Raw genomic sequence first — 17,540 nt, forward strand, 5'->3', positions numbered from 1 at the left:
ATGAAACCATGGGCCCCTGGGCCTGGACAGGTAAAAGCCCCACCCCCCTTTGCGCGCCCTCAAAAATTGTGCGCTTGTAAAACATTACTTAAATGCAAACACATTATGCCTGACTCACACCTTTGCGTTGGAATGCGTTGATCCCTTATCGTTGACGGATCCCCATTCACTTTGAATGGGGTCATCTGGCTCCGTTGGGTTCCGTTGCACTGCGTTGCTTGCGGCGAGAGTTGAAACATTTTCAACTTTTCGAGAGGCAATGCATACATCAGCCAATCAAATTGCCTTTCATGCAAATACGACAGCACAGGCGCTAGCCAGTCATATCGCGTTTATGCTCACGTCTAAAGAGCGAAAAGCTCAACAAAATAAAAAAATGGCGGATCAAACTCCGTAGATGGTCGTATTTGAACCTAAAAGTTGTTTGTTTGACTTGTTTTTGCTTGGATTTTTTAAAAGTTACAGAGAAACAGAAATGTAATCACTGTACAATGTAAAAACCCTGTTATTGTAACTGAAAAATACGTTGGAGAGGATTTGCGAGTTGTCTGAGTCACTTATCTAGTGTTAGCATGCTACTACTCACAAGGTAACCAGCTTGCTAGCGGCGTGATTGGTTTGTTGACCTGTCAATCTCACTATAACGTCTCCGTTATCAACACAACCCCATGCACCAGACTCCTCCTCCGTCATCCGTTGGATCAACGCATTGCAACGCACACGTCTGAGTTAAGCAGAACTAAATTCACCTGTGCCTCAATAGGATTTACAGCGCACATACACATTTTCTAACACAGTGCAGGTACACTCAATTAAAGCCAACAGCAAATTAACAAAGTACACCTCTTTCAACCACAAATAAGAAATACATTACAGTGACTTCACGCAGAGGCTCTGGCTTAGGGGCCCCCTGAGCTCATGGGCCTCGGGCCTGGGCCCATTAGGCCCGTTCGGTAATCCATTCCTGCTTCTCTGTGGAAACTTGCCTTCTGATCATCTCCATCTCGCACTTCAAGCAGCTCCCCACACCGACAAACTTCTTAATTCTTTCTGTTGCTACAGCTGACATGATGGTTAGTGTTACTGTCATTCCATATTGCAGTTCATATCAAGCAGTATATGCTTGCATGTGAGCAAGACATTTTGCTATGTTTGCCTACTGTGCCCATCACACTTTATCTTTTTATCTATTTACAATGTCTCTTTTATTTCTCTGGATCATTGATATGCCTTATGCAACCCACTGCAATATTCAATCAAAGTCATATCCAAATGTATGTCCATTGTCATCTGCTTGTTCATACAACTTGACTTTTATTTATTTTAATGAAACTACCACTACAGATACACTATGCCTTAGGGAATGCAGTGCAGTGGCAAAAGGAGTTTGGTCTGTCATAGACCTTTTCTTAGTGTTCGTCTTTCCGTGTTCTGTTATAATGATTTCCTATGTAAAGATATTTGCTATTGCAAGAAAACATGCAAAAAGCATCCGGTGCTCAAGAGGGCAGCACATCCCAGGGAATAAGAAATATGGAGAGAGTGTTTCTAAAGCTTCAGAGAGGAAAGCAGCCACCACACTTGTGATTCTTGTGATTGTGTTTGTCACATGTTTATTACCTTATTTATTATGTATTGAACGGAGTTCTTTTATTCCATATCCAAACATTGGTAAAGTATTACTGTGTTGTACCTTATCTCCACAATGAATCCAATAATGTATGCTCTCTTCTACCCTTGGTTCATAATGTGCTAGAATCATCATCATGTTCAGGATTTTCAATCCGGACTCTTCTCTAATCAATGTGCTTACAAAAAGCGGATAATACTGTGAATTATATTACATTGATGCTTATCGGCAGTTGCTACAGCACATGTTTTTGGTTCAGTGTAGAATTCTGTCATATGCCTAAACCAGGGGTCTCAAACTCTTGGCCCGCGTGCCAGACATGGCCAGGCAATCGATTTCATGCGGCCCCCCACTCGAGAGGCAATGCATACGTCAGCCAATCAAATTGCCTTTCATGCAAATACAACAGCACAGGCGCTAGCCAATCATATCGCGTTTATGCTCACGTCTAAAGAGCGAGAAGCTCAACAAAAAAAAAATGGCGGACCAAACTCCGTAAATGGTCGTATTTAAACCTAAAAGTTATTTGTTTGACTTGTTTTTGCTTGGATTTTTTAAAAGTTACAGAGAAACAGAAATGTAAGAAATTAAATTAATTATATTACATTGATGCTTATCGGCAGTTGCTAAAGCACATGTTTTTGGTTCAGTGTAGAATTCTGTCATATGCCTAAACCAGGGGTCTCAAACTCTTGGCCCGCGTGCCAGACATGGCCAGGCAATCGATTTCATGCGGCCCCCCACTTGATATCAAGTTTTATTTAGGGGTCCTCGGAATGTTGCAAAAAGTTCAATTAATTTGAATGGGCCACACCCAACGTTTACCGCTGCCATTGGCAACGGGTTTAGTGCTTCTAATTCACATCTTTCATTTAATTCTGCAAGAAGTCCGTCATAACGTCGTAATGGAAACTTAAGTTTGGCAAATAATGGGTTGCTAAGCAACATCTGAAACTTTGAAGTTCTATTTGCGTGGCAACAAAATCATTAAAAAGAGGTGATTCGGAGTATCGTATTGACAAGTAACCGAATAATAAGCGGGATAATGTATAGTCTGGCGGTCATAATCGGAAAATAAATCTAGCTGTGTGTCAAAGGCAAAGGTTTCAGTGCGTATTCTGTGGCTCTGGAAGAGAGCACTGACATAAATGATAATGCTCAGCTCGTGATTTTTGTCCGTGGTGTTAACAACCAGTTTGAAGTGGCAGAGGCATTACTTTGTGTAAAAACAATGCAAGGCCGTACCACAGCTAAGGATGTATTTGAGCAACTATGTGACGCAATTGAGCATGCTGATCTGTCATGGAAGTCGCTCCGAGGAATAACAACAGACGACACACCATCAATGATCAGCATATCAGACTGACCAAAGTTCACTTCACTTGGTCCCCGGGCGCTTACAAGCTGCCCACTGCTCCTGGGGGGTCCTGGAGGGTCCTGGAGGAGGGACGTTCCAGGATGGGAAAAGACAGAGAATAAATTCACCGCGACCTCAGGCCTGCGTGTGCGTGTGTGTTTGTGTGTGTGTGTGTGTGTGTCCTGTGTCGCCTACATATATTCACGTGTGTGTTCCATTGTGTCGTGTGTGCCATTAAAACCTGACAAATTGTTAAATTATTAATTATTATTATTTCAGACATTTTAACATAGATAGATTTTTTTAAATCACTTTCAGACACATGAGGATTACATCATGTGTTTGTGCCAGTTGGTGTTTGTTTTCATCTAATCCCCTAGTAATAAAGGTCATAAACCTCTGGAAATCTAAATTTACACTCGGTGTAGGATATAAATATGATCAGCAACTTCAGAGCTTCCTACTCTCCATCTCTAGGACTGCAGCCCTGAGACGTCCTCCATTCCACACAATCAGGTTTCAACACGACAGTCTCGCTGCGGCTGCTCCATCAAGAACTCTATGGAGGGATTTTTTTTTCATGATCAGCTACTCCTAAACATCTCACTAGGACAATGAATGTGAGCACTGTGGATGAACTGGCATTTTGCTCCAATGACACATGTCAAGATGTTCAGCTGATGTCTTTTGCTGTATTTCTTTATGTCTTTAGGACAGCAGTGATCATTCTGACTGTGTGTGGAAACTTGCTTGTGATCATCTCCATCTCGCACTTCAAGCAGCTCCACACACCGACAAACTTCTTAATTCTTTCTCTTGCTACAGCTGACATGATGGTTGGAGTGACTGTCTTACCGATACAATTAATACATAGTGGTTTATGTATGCAGATGAACAGGGTATTTTGCTATTTTTATCAACTGTGTTCTTTTCATTTTACCTTTCTATCTATTTATAATGTTTCTTTAATTTCTTTGGATCGCCTGTATGCTTTAAGCTACCCATTCCAGTACTCCAACAACGTCACATTCAAACTTGTTTCCACAATTATCTGCTTGAATTGGTCGACCTCATTTTGTTACAACCTGGCTTTTATATATTTTAATGGACCTGGCACTGTGTTGTGTTTGGGGGAATGCAACTTAGTAGTAAGTGGACTTTGGGCAAGCATAGACCTTTTCTTTGTCTTTATCTTGCCATGTTCTGTCATACTTCTCTCCTACATGAAAATATTTGTTATGGTTAGAAAACATGCTAAAAGCATTAACCTTGCCAGAGGGAAACACACCTCAGGGAATGCAAAGAATGGAGAGTGTGCTCCTAAAGCTTCAGAAAGGAAAGCAGCCACCACACTTGGTATTCTGGTGATTGTATTTGTTGCATGTTTGTTGCCCTATTTCTTAAGTGTTGTATTTAGTGATAGTATTCCAGGTACATTACTAATGCAGCTGCTTGAAGGGACTGTGCTTGTGTTATATCTGAACTCTGCGATAAATCCTATAATTTATGCTCTCTTTTACCCCTGGTTCCGAAAATGTTCAAAACTCATTCTTATGCTCAAGATTTTCAATCCTGACTCCTCCTTGGTTGATGTACTTACAAGAAGTGGATGACAAAATAATTGATACAATAATAATTGTTAATATGAATTCATTATTAATAAAAATGTATATGACTATAATTGATTATCCGATCTGGCTGATGTAATGATGGTTGGTTCAGTATAGGGTTAGTGCACATTTGTAGATTTTTTTAATCATCTAAACAATCATTACTTTACATCAACATTACCACATCCACAATTTTACTTAGCCAGTTTTGTAAATATTAGTTTATTGATGCTAAACTAGAATATCGGTAATGAAGTACGCCATTGCCTACATAAATTATGAATATTTTCAATACTAACATGCTCGAAGTATCCTCTAGCTGTCAATCATTTATTTTTAATATATTATAGAATGAACTATATTAGTGTATTTTAGTGACCTAAGACTGCTTAATGTGTATTCTTAGTTATACACAACTGACAGTCATGCACTAACCATGAGTGTTATAGCAGATGTGTTAAGATGAATTCAGTTAATTGGCCTAGTTTGACTGACAAATTCTGTGCACAATCAGGCCTTACAGGCAAGTCTTGCCACTCTGATGCCATTTTAATAAAGATGCCTCAGGGCAGCTAATTCAGGCATACAAGCTCTCTCTCTCTCTCTCTCTCTGCCACACCCACCCTGTAACCTACGTGTTTATACATTATAGGAGCAAGACCATTATACAACACTGCATTAACATTAGATGGGGGACCGGGATGAAAATGTGACCTAGGGAAAATAGACCTGTCAGAGAAGGAACACCTGGCGATTCTCTCGCCTTTTATCTTTCACCTTTGAATAATGTAACTTATAAACACGTCGGCCGGCAGAAACAAACAAACAACGCGATGGACAACCCAAGAGGCAACACTCATTTCTGGACCGATGAACAGACGCGATTCATGCTCAATCAACTGTTGTTGCTGTTGGTAGTGGTGAAGAGATCAAGCGGAAACGGCTGTATCACCACTAGTTGTAATGAAAACAGCGCCACCTATCGTATCGGATATGACATGCTTTCGGCTAATGATTCGATTTATTCACTGCCATGTATATTAGGATAATAGCAGTTGCCCCAAAAGATAGCATAGTCCGACTAAAGCAAGATTCGAATTATACCATCATGGAAACGCACTGAGGGCCTCATTTACTAACATTGCGACCGCAGCTTAATCTGCGCCTTTGCCAAACCGCAAATAACGCACGGTATTTTGCATCCTATTTCTCATAGTCGCATCATCTGCGCCTAACACCGCCTATTAGTGTTATTTATCGCTTAAAAATAGGGAAGAAAGAGCCTACGTGTTCCACCATGGATGATGAGCTAAAATTATGGTTTATAGATTATGGATGATGAGCTTTTGGTTCAAGAGGTTACAGCAAACTAACCCAGGTAAATATAGAAACTCATAAATATTTCTCCGTTTAGCCCTTCCGTCCACATTAAAAGTTGTGATCACTTTGAATTCAAGACTGTCTTTTATTGGTTAGCTGATTTTGGGAAATTCAACTTTTCAGCGAACATTGAGTTTCTGGGTTGCTATGGTTACCCCTCAGGGTGCCTGTGCAGCTTCATATTAACGAGTTTATGTTCACAAGCTCATATTCACACATATTAACATGAGTTAATCACACACAGGCAACTGCAAACTGTTAATAGGGTTCCCTAAGCTAGAGATAGCTAGGATAGTTAATAGCCAGGTTAACTGCTCCATAGCATCCCGTTAAATAGTCTGGTAGGAATACCCGACACCCCTTACTTTAAAACGGCGCATTCCAACACTGAAAACCAGGCTTTTCAAAAATGCTGCCCTAGGCAGATACATTTGAAAACTGGAGTTGTAGCGTGGACAGGGCAGGGACAACTGACATTTTCAGACGTTCGATTTGCTTGAACTATGGGTGAAAATACGGTTTAAAGTAAACCATACAATGACCGGCAATTCTGGATAAAGCGTGGCCGAACAGTTAGCTGGTGGGACACATTTGTATATGCCTATATTAAATGATATATCAAATATAAACATTTAAAAAAAATTACATTTCTGATGTTCGTATTTTTCAAATTTCTCGCAGGCACATCGTTTTCATTTAGCAGCTGATTTGTCATGCTGAAACACCTCTTGTTTCGTTACTAATAGGGTACATAATTAGGCGCACTTTACGCATCTCCTCCCATCTCGTTGCGACGAACACCCACTTTCCCTTATACACTCCCAGCAGCGGTAATCTAAAGTGCGCCACCTTTGATGAATACGGTTTTAGGTTTTTACCCGCTATTTTACGCCTGAAACAGGCGCAATCCTGTTAGTAAATGAGGCCCTGAGTGTGGAAGGTAGGGCTAGAGGCAGTAGCTTGGGCACAGACAGACTACAGCTAGGCACACCCAGCACAGGGCTACAATCACAGTGTGGAAGATAAGGCTACAGGCAGTAGCTTAGGCACAGACATGCTACAGCTAGGCACACCCAGAACAGGGCTACTGTCACACTGTAGAAGATAAGGCTACGGGCAGTAGCTTAGACACAGACACAGACAGGCTACAGCTATGTACACCAAATGTTGGGCTACAGTCACAGTGTAGAAGATAAGGCAAGGGGCATTAACTCACGTTGATGTCAAGGCGAGAATACAAAGGAGGGAGACGTGGAAGTCCTGACAGGACAGTGTCTAGGAGGCCCAGTTACCAAACCTCTCCGGAGGTATTCCCTGGTTGGCCCGATGGGGTCGGCTGGGTTTGGGGCCTTGCCTCTCTTCTGCAGGACCTGCGGTTCTTGGGGCTCTTTGGGCCCAGGCCCACGCCATCAATGGTCTTGGAGGAACTGGTGCCTCTTCCCGTACCCGCGGTCCGGTCGTACTGGTGCTTGTTCCGTGCTGCTGTTGCCCCTAGGTGGTCAGAGACTCGGTTATACGCATATTCCAGCCTTGTGTGATGTTGACCTACCCACTCTGATGTGCTCTGGTCCCCTTCTGACCCCGCTGTGCCCACGACTAGGTCGATGGGAAGGCGCACATGACGTCCAAACATCAGGTAGGTGGGAGCATAGCCTGTAGAACTATGGACACTGTTATTGTATGCCTGGATCACTGAAGGGAGATGTTAAACCCACCTTTGCTGCTCTTCTGCTTCCAGGGTGCCCAAAAGGCTCAACAGGGTCTGATTGAATCTTCCCTGGGGCTGGTAAGGCGTGGCGTGGGTCTTCTTGCACCCATATAACTGGCACAGTTCTGTGATCACCGCAGACTCGAAATTTGGCCCTTGGTCAGAGTGGAAAACCTTGGGGCAACCAAAATACTGGAGCACATTGTTCCAGAGAGCCCATGTAGTGGTCAGAGCAGTCTGGTCGGCTGTGGGGACGCCAAGTCATACTTCTTGAATAAGTCTGTTATGACCAAGATGTTATGGTCTATTGGTCTGCCCAGGGTCAGGAAATCCATAGCCAGGATGTGAAGGGGGGCCTTCAGCACGAGCGGGACCAGAGGGGTCCTGCCGTCCGGTCTGGTTTTGCGAAGGGTGCAGCGGGGGCTGCACTGGATTAATGTGGCCACTGAGGCCTCCATCTGTGGCCAATAATGGCGTTGCAGCAGGGACAGAGTCCATTCTTGGCCCTGGATACCCATCTGTACGTGGTAAGCTTCCAAAAGGGACTGGACCTGGGTCTGCGGCACCACAATCTGAGTGACTACTGCGTTGGTCCGAGGGTCTTGCACAGCATGGCATAATACCCCATCCTTCTAGCTGAAGCGCTCCCACTGCCTAGCAGTTGCCTCACCATCTGGGTTTGGGCCTTCCTCTCTGGTGCTGCCGGCAGCGCTCCCCTCTCCAGGTATTGGCAGACTGCTACCAGATCCTGGTCTCCTCCTTGGTGCTCCTGCCAATGGCTCAGATTCCAGCCCCAGGTGGTGGGAACGGGGTCTTCTGTTGCTCCGGGTGCCGGTGGTGGTGGTGGTGTAGTATCACTGGAAGGACCTTCGCCTGTAGATGGAAGCCTGGAAAGTACATCTGCATTAGTGTGTGCCAGTACTGCCCCTAATCCACAGTTGCTTGCATTGGTATACACGTTGAAGGGCTTTGGGAAGTCCGCATAAGCCAGGATGGGTGCCTGAAGGAGCTCTTGTTTAAGTCTTTGGAATGCAGCGGTGCACTCGGGGCTCCACACTATTGGAGGTGACTGCCGACCCCTGGGAGGTCCAGTGCCTACTAATAGCTCATTGAGCAGTTTAGCAATGTTTGAAAAGCCCTTGATGAAACGCCTGTAGTAGCCCGCAAACCCCAAAAAAGAGCGCACTTGCCTTACTGTGGTTGGAGGCTGTGCTTCCTGCACAGCGGAGACCTTCTCAGGGTCAGGGAACACGCCTTTGCTGCTGACACAATGTCCAAGAAACTTGACTTCCTTCAGGAAGAGCTCGCATTTCTCAGGACGCAGCCCTAAGCCATACCGCTCCATGGCCCGAAATATCTCCTCCAAATGGTTCAGATGGGTGGTAAAATCTGCAGCAAAGGTAATCACATTGTCAAGGTATACAAGTGTAGACTCCGCCAGCTGTCCCCCTAGGCACCGCTGCATGAGCCTCTGGAATGCAGCCGGGGCATTACACAAACTGAAAGGCATCCTGTCCCACTCGAACAGCCCAAAGGGGGTTGTGAAAGCGGTCTTCTCGCAGTCGCTCTCCTCCACCTGGACTTGCCAGTAGCCGCTGGCAAGGTCCAAGGTGGAGTACCAAGCGGCCTGGGTCAGACTCGTGAGTGAGTCCTCGATCCTAGGGAGGGGAAAAGCATCCTTCCTAGTCACACTGTTTAGTTTCTTATAGTCTACACAGAACCTGTATTCACATTTTCCCTTGTTTTTACCATGTATTGTTTTTTTCCAAATAAAAGAATTGTAATAATTTTAGTTTCAGTCATTTTAGTTAAGGACAAAAGTTGTCAATGATTAATGCAGCGTGAAAAATTAGCTATTCATATCATTGTTTCTAACAGAAAGCCTGTTAAAGATGCAGTCTGTGATTCAGTTTCGCGAAAGGTTGTTGATATTTGTGCTCAACAGCCAATCAAATTACACCCCTTCCGTCTGTGCTCCTGAAGTACCATGTTAATCGGCTGGGATTGTTTATGGCTCGATAAAAAAAAAACTGTATGTGAGTATGTGTTCAGAATCACTGATCTCACCTCCAATAGGCCTACACATAAACATCAAGAACACAAATACATATTTCGACTATTTACTTCACCGCAGAATTCTCATTCATGATAAGCCCACTCAAGAGAATTGTGTCACCAGAGTGTGCCGCGCACAACCTGTGACAGCAACTCATTTTCAGTAAACATGTTTTCATCTAATCCCCATACAATAGACGTCATTAAGCTTCCTAAATTTAACCTCAGTCTAGGATATAAACATGATGACCAACTTCATTGCCTGCTAGTGGCAAGAACCTAGGACCTCCTATACTTCTAACAATTATCTTTCAACACAGCAATCTCTACCAGGACTTTTATGGAGTGATTTTACTCTCAGTGGAAGTTTTTTTTTACTTTTTACTAGGTCAATGGATCTCACTGTTGGGACTGAACTGAACTTTTGCTTAAATTACACATGTGAAGATGCTCATAGGACAACAGTCACTGTACTTCTCTATGCAGGTGTGACAGCAGTGATCATTCTGACTGTGTGTGGAAACTTGCTTGTGATCATCTCCATCTTGCACTTCAAGCAGCTCCACACACCGACAAACTTCTTAATTCTTTCTCTTGCTACAGCTGACATGATGGTTGGTGTCATTGTCATGCCATTGCAGTTTATAACAAAAACCTTATGCTGGCACATGAGCACTACACTTTGCTATTTTTCACTGCTGTGCTCATTCCACTTCACCTTTGTTTCTATTTACAATGTGACGTTAATTTCCCTGGATCGATTTTATGCTCTGAGCAACCCATTTCAGTACTCAAACAATATCACCCTCAAAGTCACCTCTGTTCTTATCTGCTTAAATTGGTTCCTTTCATTGTGCTATAATCTGTTTTTTATTTATTTAAATGTAACTGGAAATGGTGATGTGGTGTGTTTTGGGGAGTGCCCTGTAGTGGTGAATGAGACTTGGGCAGTCATAGACCTTTTTGTTATTTTTGTCATACCATGTTCTGTGATGATTATTTTGTACACAAAAATATTTGCTATTGCTAGAAAACATGCAAAAAACATCAACATCACCAGAAATTATGGCGAGTGCGTTCCTAAAGCTTCAGAAAGGAAAGCAGCCACCACACTTGGTATTCTGGTGATTGTATTTGTTGCATGTTTGTTGCCCTATTTCTTGTGTATTGAGTTGAGTCCTATTATTCCATATACATTATTTGATCAGGTCCTTGATGCAACTCTGACCATATTACAACTGAACTCTGCTATTAATCCAATAATTTATGCCCTCTTCTACCCCTGGTTCCAAAGATGCGCAAAACTCATTCTCATGCTAAACATTTTCAATCCTGGCTCCTCTCTAATCAATGTACTTTCAAAAAATTGATAGGTGTGAATATAAATAAATTCATCAGATGTTCATTAAAAAAACTAGGTATTCAAATATATTTCTATATGTCATCATTAATACTTAATTAATATTACAGACATTCATTTTCAGAAACACTATCCATGTTCCATTACACATTTACCTTTTAAATTGAATTTGTAATTATTATGCGTCTACTACCCTCAACCACAAATGATATCCCTATTTTTTCCCAAATGTGGGTTAAAGGGAAACTGCATGATTGTTCAACCAGGGGTCTATTCTTATATCTTTTTAAGTCCACTTTTTTACTCTGGTCTCTTAGGTAGGACCCCATTCAGTGCCTGTAGTTGATTATCGAAGAGAGGCGCTCTCCTTTGAGTTCCCATCGCAGCATCACAGGGTAGGCCAGTGTACTACACACACTGAATGGGGTGCTATGTCAGAGACTAGAAGAAGCAAAAGGCAAAACACTGAATGTACAAACAGCAATTTTCTACAATTTCTTCTTCTTCAGTTATTGAGGTAAATGCAAGTGTGTCACTGTAGGAAACCTTTTCATGTTGTCTGGCCCTTATGATACATTAACAAGCCTGTCACTGGATACAACTAGTGGTTTACTTTGATGTGCATGCTTGCTCTCTAGGATTCCATTGCAGAGCTGTTTTGAGTATTCTAACTCATTACTGGACCAATTATGATAGTTTTTGTCCAAAAATATCTAAAAATAGAACCCAGGTTAAAAAATCCCAAAGTGTCCCTTTAAATAGTAGTAGCTCTGAATTTAAAGACTCTATTTTGTACTCTGTGTAATATTTAAAGCTTGTTTAACCCTTTGGTGCCGCCCCGTGTTAATATCGTTCCTCTTGGAACGATGACGTTTTGGTGCCATGACAACGGAAAATAACATATTTTTGAATTTTTTACAAAAGCCTCAAGACCTATCCAATCAGATTGCATGCTTTTTAAATCCATTTTATTGATTGGTTAGTCCCAGAGAGCTTGTCAAATCAAGCTACGCGAGTAAGATCATGATAGAATGTGATAAATCCAGGAATATTAATTGTAGGGGGACATCAAAAGCGAGTTGGTTTGGTGAAGTAATGTTCAGAGTATTTCCAGTTAGGATTACCATATGTTCTACAAGCCCCTCGTAGAGGCCAAAAGAAACTATAGAAGATTTAGGTATTTTGCTTTTATACCGTAAACCTACATATACATCAATTAAAACATTCCAAATGAGAAAACTCTTGTTTGTATTGGTGGCTCTTATGAAACAATAACACTATCAATACTAAAAAAAATCAAGCTAGTGTTGAACCCATTTGACCTTTGCAGCAGGAAACATTGGAGGAAAAAAAACAGCAAAACAAAAGCCAGTCATCAAAATCCTTAAGGAAAGTGATATTGTTGGCAAACTCAGTTGACGTGTTAACAACAGAGACACATTACATCATGTAGAACATGAGTGTTTGTTTGCCAACACCTTTAATTGCCAGGATCCCTTGGGGATCTTCAAAGTACCGGTACAACTCATTCCCAATTACAGGCGTGATGTGTGAAAAGCGAATTAACTGCACAGATGGTCGATTTTCATCTGCTTGTTTTAACAGCTAAGTTAAATGACCGAGTCGATTTACACCATTGGAATATGATGATAAAGGTTTTTTTTTGTGATGACCATCACGAACTGTCTTGTTCCTTCCTCCGCATATCAAACAACACCTTCAGCCTCAAAGCACACCTTGTAATACACATTGCAGGCCATTTTTTCAAGTGCTTGGGTCATGCTTTTCAAAACATATTGCTATTAGCACTTGAGCCTCCTTAAAGATGACAATCATTTTTTTATTTGAAGGGGTTACATTTGGAGAGACAAATATATACATTTGAAATCTGCAAAGTGACTCAGTGATGTGTTGTTAATGGTGCAACTGTAGTAGATTTTGTCACATTTCAGAGGAGAGATGAATGTACATTTAACAGTCTGTAGGGTGAAAACAAGGAACAAACAAAAAGCAGACCCATCACTGATATAGTTTCTGACTGATCACACTGAGGCCATACACCTGACCCTACTGAAATAACAATGTCAGCATGTGTCTAAACCTGTCAAATTCGGTTCTTTTTCATTTAGACAACAAAACCGACCATCTTGCATGAAGACTTAGGGCTGAATCGGAAAGGGTTTCATTCCATCAATGTTCAAGTGATCTGTGACTCAAATTGTAAGGTTACACATGTGTTTGCTAACTATCCTGGCCCTACACATGACTCGTGACTCGAATGCAGGTGTTCCTGCAGCCTTCCAGGGCCTATGGAAGGGTGGCTGTTAGGAGGCAATGGCTCTCCACTTAAACGCCAGTCTGAGACCCTGTCACGCTGGATGATGCCGCTTCATTTGTTGAATACAGAGAACGTCATTTAATTGATATGTCAATTCATTTATTCTGAATTAAAGTGATTGATTTGGACTAGTGTGTGCGTTGCAATTATAATTTTTTTATATATATATTTTAGACAGTGGAGACCACTCACAGCATTGCCTAGAATACCAACTTGTATGTCACTGAAGCCTGCTAAGCTGTCCGCTGGTAGCGCTGCCAATGCCAGATCCTCATTTGAAGTCAGTGGCTGGCTGCTGGGACCCCCTCCTGCTACCCTGCTCTCTCATTAGAGGCAAGCTTTTGCCCCTCTAACATTTAATTGAATTGCCCCTCTATCATTGAACTGCCTTTTACACCATGCAGCAGTTATCAGAATACCAAAGCCACTTGCATTGACACATTCAGTGATTTGGTCCCAGGCTGTCTTTACCTCTATGAAAAGAGAAGGCCTGCTGGTGGTCCCAAACATTTTTTTTTTCAGGCATGGACCGCACACAAAGTACCTCCGTCTCCTCTAGTGTAAACATCTCTGTTCTGAGACCTGACATTGGTTCTTTGCTCCATTACAGAACAATTACTGAGCTCCGTATGAATGTTAATAAGGTATGGTCGAATCATTGTGATTGGCTGATAAAGAATGACTTGATTCTCACATCCACTAATTACTCAACCCTTGAGTAATGATTGATTGCTTGACTGAGCCATGTCCTATGTCAATAAAATGAGCAAATATAGGTATCCTTGACTATTCTCACTGTGCAGTTACTAGTGGGTGAAGCCTGTTCACGGTGCTCAATGAAATTAGGGCCCTTAGACTGCAACAGTTAGGCTAGTGGCGATGAGTATTGTGATCATTTGTTAGGCGTTTTATTGAACTGCATCAGGAATAATGCAGGAATTACCCTCAACAAATTAGGATGTGCTGTATACAGCATGTGGCTTATTTGCTCTTCCTCTTGTTCTTCTTCTCTTTCTGTGCACCTGTCTGCCTCAACCTTCAAGGCCACATAGAACCCTGTCATTTTGAGATGTATTTGCTGCATATACGTGAATTATAAGTTCTTTATTAAAAATGCCGTCGCCTGGTCGCTTTAAACTTTTAATAAGCATATATGAGTAATCTGCATGAGTCGGTTTGCTTTAAAGGGCTTTCTTTTCAGTCAGTCAGATATAAAACATGTCATTGAAACATCAAAAAATATTAATATAACCTTGGTCACCTTTTTCACAGGCCTCAGACCTGAGATCTGTCTTAGGCCTGTTTGCTCTACTCGCTCCGAACAACACACAACAGAGGGAGCCCTGAGCATGTCCACTGGGATCATAGACTGTTTTTCTGACACCCTTAATAGTGCTCATTTAGGAGAACCCAAAGGAGACTTGTCATCTCACTCACTCATACACACAAACAAATGCTCTGGACACGTTTGTATCCACAGATGATGCAAATTTAAGTCCAAAGCAATTAAAGCTGTGAAAGACGTGAAACAAACGACTCCGCTAATGAAGACCAGAGAGATATGAGCACCAAAACTGACAATCTAACTAAGGACTATATCTAAAGATGATGTAACACAATTTTTCCCTATCTGTAATATTGTAGATGTAGCCTATCTCCATACAAACACACTTGTTTTAATAGTTTAAATGAAATTCCTGTGATACAAAACATCAAGGTCACAACCGACTTCATATGATAGTGTGGAATTCTGGTAGCATTGTGGTACACTGCACCATGCATAGCCCACCTTGTCTACTTGCCATGCCAGTCCTTGGCTGAGCAGAGCCAGTTCAGGCCTACTGGGTCAAGTTGTAAACATAAACAGAGGCATGCGGCACCTCAAAAACATAAACACCAACAAATATTTTGAAGATATGCAGGCACACGAAAAGTGTCCAGGCACACTAAAAGGCTCGAATACTAAGCAGAATATGCAGAAGCAGTTTGTTTCGCAACCTCTGCAGATCAAAGAACGGATACGTCTGAAACATTTTACCCAGTTCATTGTCAGGAAACCCAAGTTGTGGAAGTCATGGACACGGAAAAAGCTCAGACTTTTCATGTCGGAAAATCTGTGTGTTAGGTGGACCAAGACACTGTCAATAATTTAAAAGTAGAGGTGGCGATACGAATCATCAGGGGGCATCTCACTCCCATCACCACTTTGGCCTAACCCTTGTCTAAAGCCCTCCCAGTCACAACAACGTCTTTTGGGCCTGTCGCCAGGAGATCCCACAATCTCAGTGACATTTAGGACTAGATGTATGAGGGACTCTGATTTCTCGTGTCTCTCAACTGCTCTAGCCAAATCAGATACATTTGCAAACTCTGTGGTAACCCACGAATTGCTATAATATGCAGCTAAAAACGTATTTAAAATAATATGATCACAAGTCAAGACTGGGGTGGCATTAGGGGTGGAAAGACATTGCTGTTATGCCACATCAGTAGATCTACCCCTGCAGTTAATGGACACTCGTTTTAAACATGCCCCAACCAAAAAACGCAAAAACCAGTCCGCCATATGAGAACATAGCCTAGGCCAAGTCACAGTACTGCTGCATCACGTTCGCTGCATTTATATTTAAAAACAGATTCAGAGCAAAATATGTTATTTGCAATTTCAACTAAATAAAGAAGAGAATGTCTATAGCCTGTAAACTAAAGGTAAACTAGCTTTTGTTGTTTGCATTAACATTTGCGTATTTGTGTTTATATTAATTATTTGAAGAGCTTTACATTATTATTAAGAAATGTTAATGTTTCGGGGGTCACCACAAACCAATTCCATTTAGGGCACCCAAATGGCCAGCAATGGCCCTGAGTAATAACATCAAAGGTGTTAGTGGAGGATGACGAGGGGAGGTGACATGTGAGGAAGAGGAAGGATGTACTTGGACAAATGCATAAATATCAGAGTACTTAGTCATGCAACAACCCTGCAGGGAAAGACGTCTTTCTGCTATTTCCAACAGAATAAGACTAAGAGAAACCTCCAGGATTCATAAGTCTTGATATGGTTAACCAAACAGGTGATTGCCTGCTGTCCTTCAACTCATCCTGTTCAAAGGCATACTCTTCCTCTTCAGTAGTATATGCACTGCTGTATGTGGCTGCTGCAGCTGTTGTATTTTTAACCGTGTGTGGGAATCTACTGGTAATCATTTCTGTTAGCCATTTCAAGCAACTCCACACCCCAACCAACATCCTCATTCTTTCTCTTTCTATTTCCGACTTTCTAGTTGGTTTATTTTTGATGCCATTACATCTGATCATGTTAATTGAATCTTGCTGGTTGTTTGGACCATTGTTTTGCTCCTTGTACAATTTGATTGGTTTCCAGTTGACATTTGTTTCTATACACAACGTTTCTATCATCGCTGTGGACCGTTATTTTGCTCTGAGTAACCCTTTTTGCTATGCTAAAAAAGTCTCACTGCAAGTCATTTTTACTGTTGCAGTACTTATCTGGGTTATGTCTCTGTTTTATAACTTTTCCCTTCTTTATGTCAATGGAAATTTCACTGATTTAAAATTGTGCCCAGGAGATTGTTTTGCTGCTATCGATGAAGTATGGTCTACCATAGACCTCCTAGTAGTGTTTGTTCTCCCATGCGCTACAATGATAATTCTATACCTCAAAATATTTGTAATTGCCAAAAGGCATGCAGTCGCAATGAGAGCTGTTATTAAGCACAGAAATGTATGCGACATACACAGCACAAGCAGTGATACGAAATACGAGAGAAAGGCTGCCAAAGTGCTTGGAATTCTTGTGTCTGTTTTCTTGGCCTGTTTGGTACCATATTATGTTCTCATTTTACTAATTGATGTCATAAATAGTCAATCATTTTACAGTGTACTGAGTAACATTCTGACCCTCTTTTACCTTAATTCCACCATCAACCCTATCATTTATGCTTTATTCTACCCATGGTTTCAGAGAAGTATGAGGCTTATTTTTACCTTGAGAATTTTCAGACAGGAATCTTCAATGATCAATGTGCATCTGAATGCAATGTGATTTTTATTATATTTATTTGTTTTGGTGCAACTGGTT

At 41.8% G+C, this 17,540-nt stretch overlaps 3 protein-coding genes and 1 pseudogene across 3 annotated transcripts; all 4 read left to right on the plus strand.

Moving 5' to 3' along the window:
* On the plus strand, positions 1 to 1,980 carry LOC116223683 (annotated as a pseudogene).
* Positions 1,981 to 3,263: 1,283 nt separating this feature from the next.
* On the plus strand, positions 3,264 to 4,916 carry LOC116223792 (trace amine-associated receptor 13c-like). Its single transcript, XM_031581777.2, has one exon. It carries the CDS (start codon positions 3,602 to 3,604, stop codon positions 4,598 to 4,600), a length of 999 nt encoding a protein of 332 aa, XP_031437637.1. The 5' UTR covers positions 3,264 to 3,601; the 3' UTR covers positions 4,601 to 4,916.
* A 4,459-nt stretch (positions 4,917 to 9,375) lies between these two features.
* Positions 9,376 to 11,287, plus strand: LOC105902175 (trace amine-associated receptor 13c-like). The gene has a single exon (XM_031581717.2). The coding sequence runs from the start codon at positions 10,133 to 10,135 to the stop codon at positions 11,108 to 11,110; it is 978 nt and encodes a 325-aa protein (XP_031437577.1). The 5' UTR covers positions 9,376 to 10,132; the 3' UTR covers positions 11,111 to 11,287.
* Positions 11,288 to 16,284: 4,997 nt separating this feature from the next.
* LOC105894666 (trace amine-associated receptor 13c-like) lies at positions 16,285 to 17,536 on the plus strand. Its single transcript, XM_012821201.2, has 2 exons — positions 16,285 to 16,304; positions 16,490 to 17,536. Exons 1-2 carry the CDS (start codon positions 16,285 to 16,287, stop codon positions 17,502 to 17,504), a joined length of 1,035 nt encoding a protein of 344 aa, XP_012676655.2. The 3' UTR covers positions 17,505 to 17,536.
* The last annotated feature ends 4 nt before the right edge of the window (positions 17,537 to 17,540 follow it).

This window comes from Clupea harengus, chromosome 15 (assembly GCF_900700415.2).
Source record: "Clupea harengus chromosome 15, Ch_v2.0.2, whole genome shotgun sequence".
Classification (NCBI taxonomy): Eukaryota; Metazoa; Chordata; class Actinopteri; order Clupeiformes; family Clupeidae; genus Clupea; species Clupea harengus.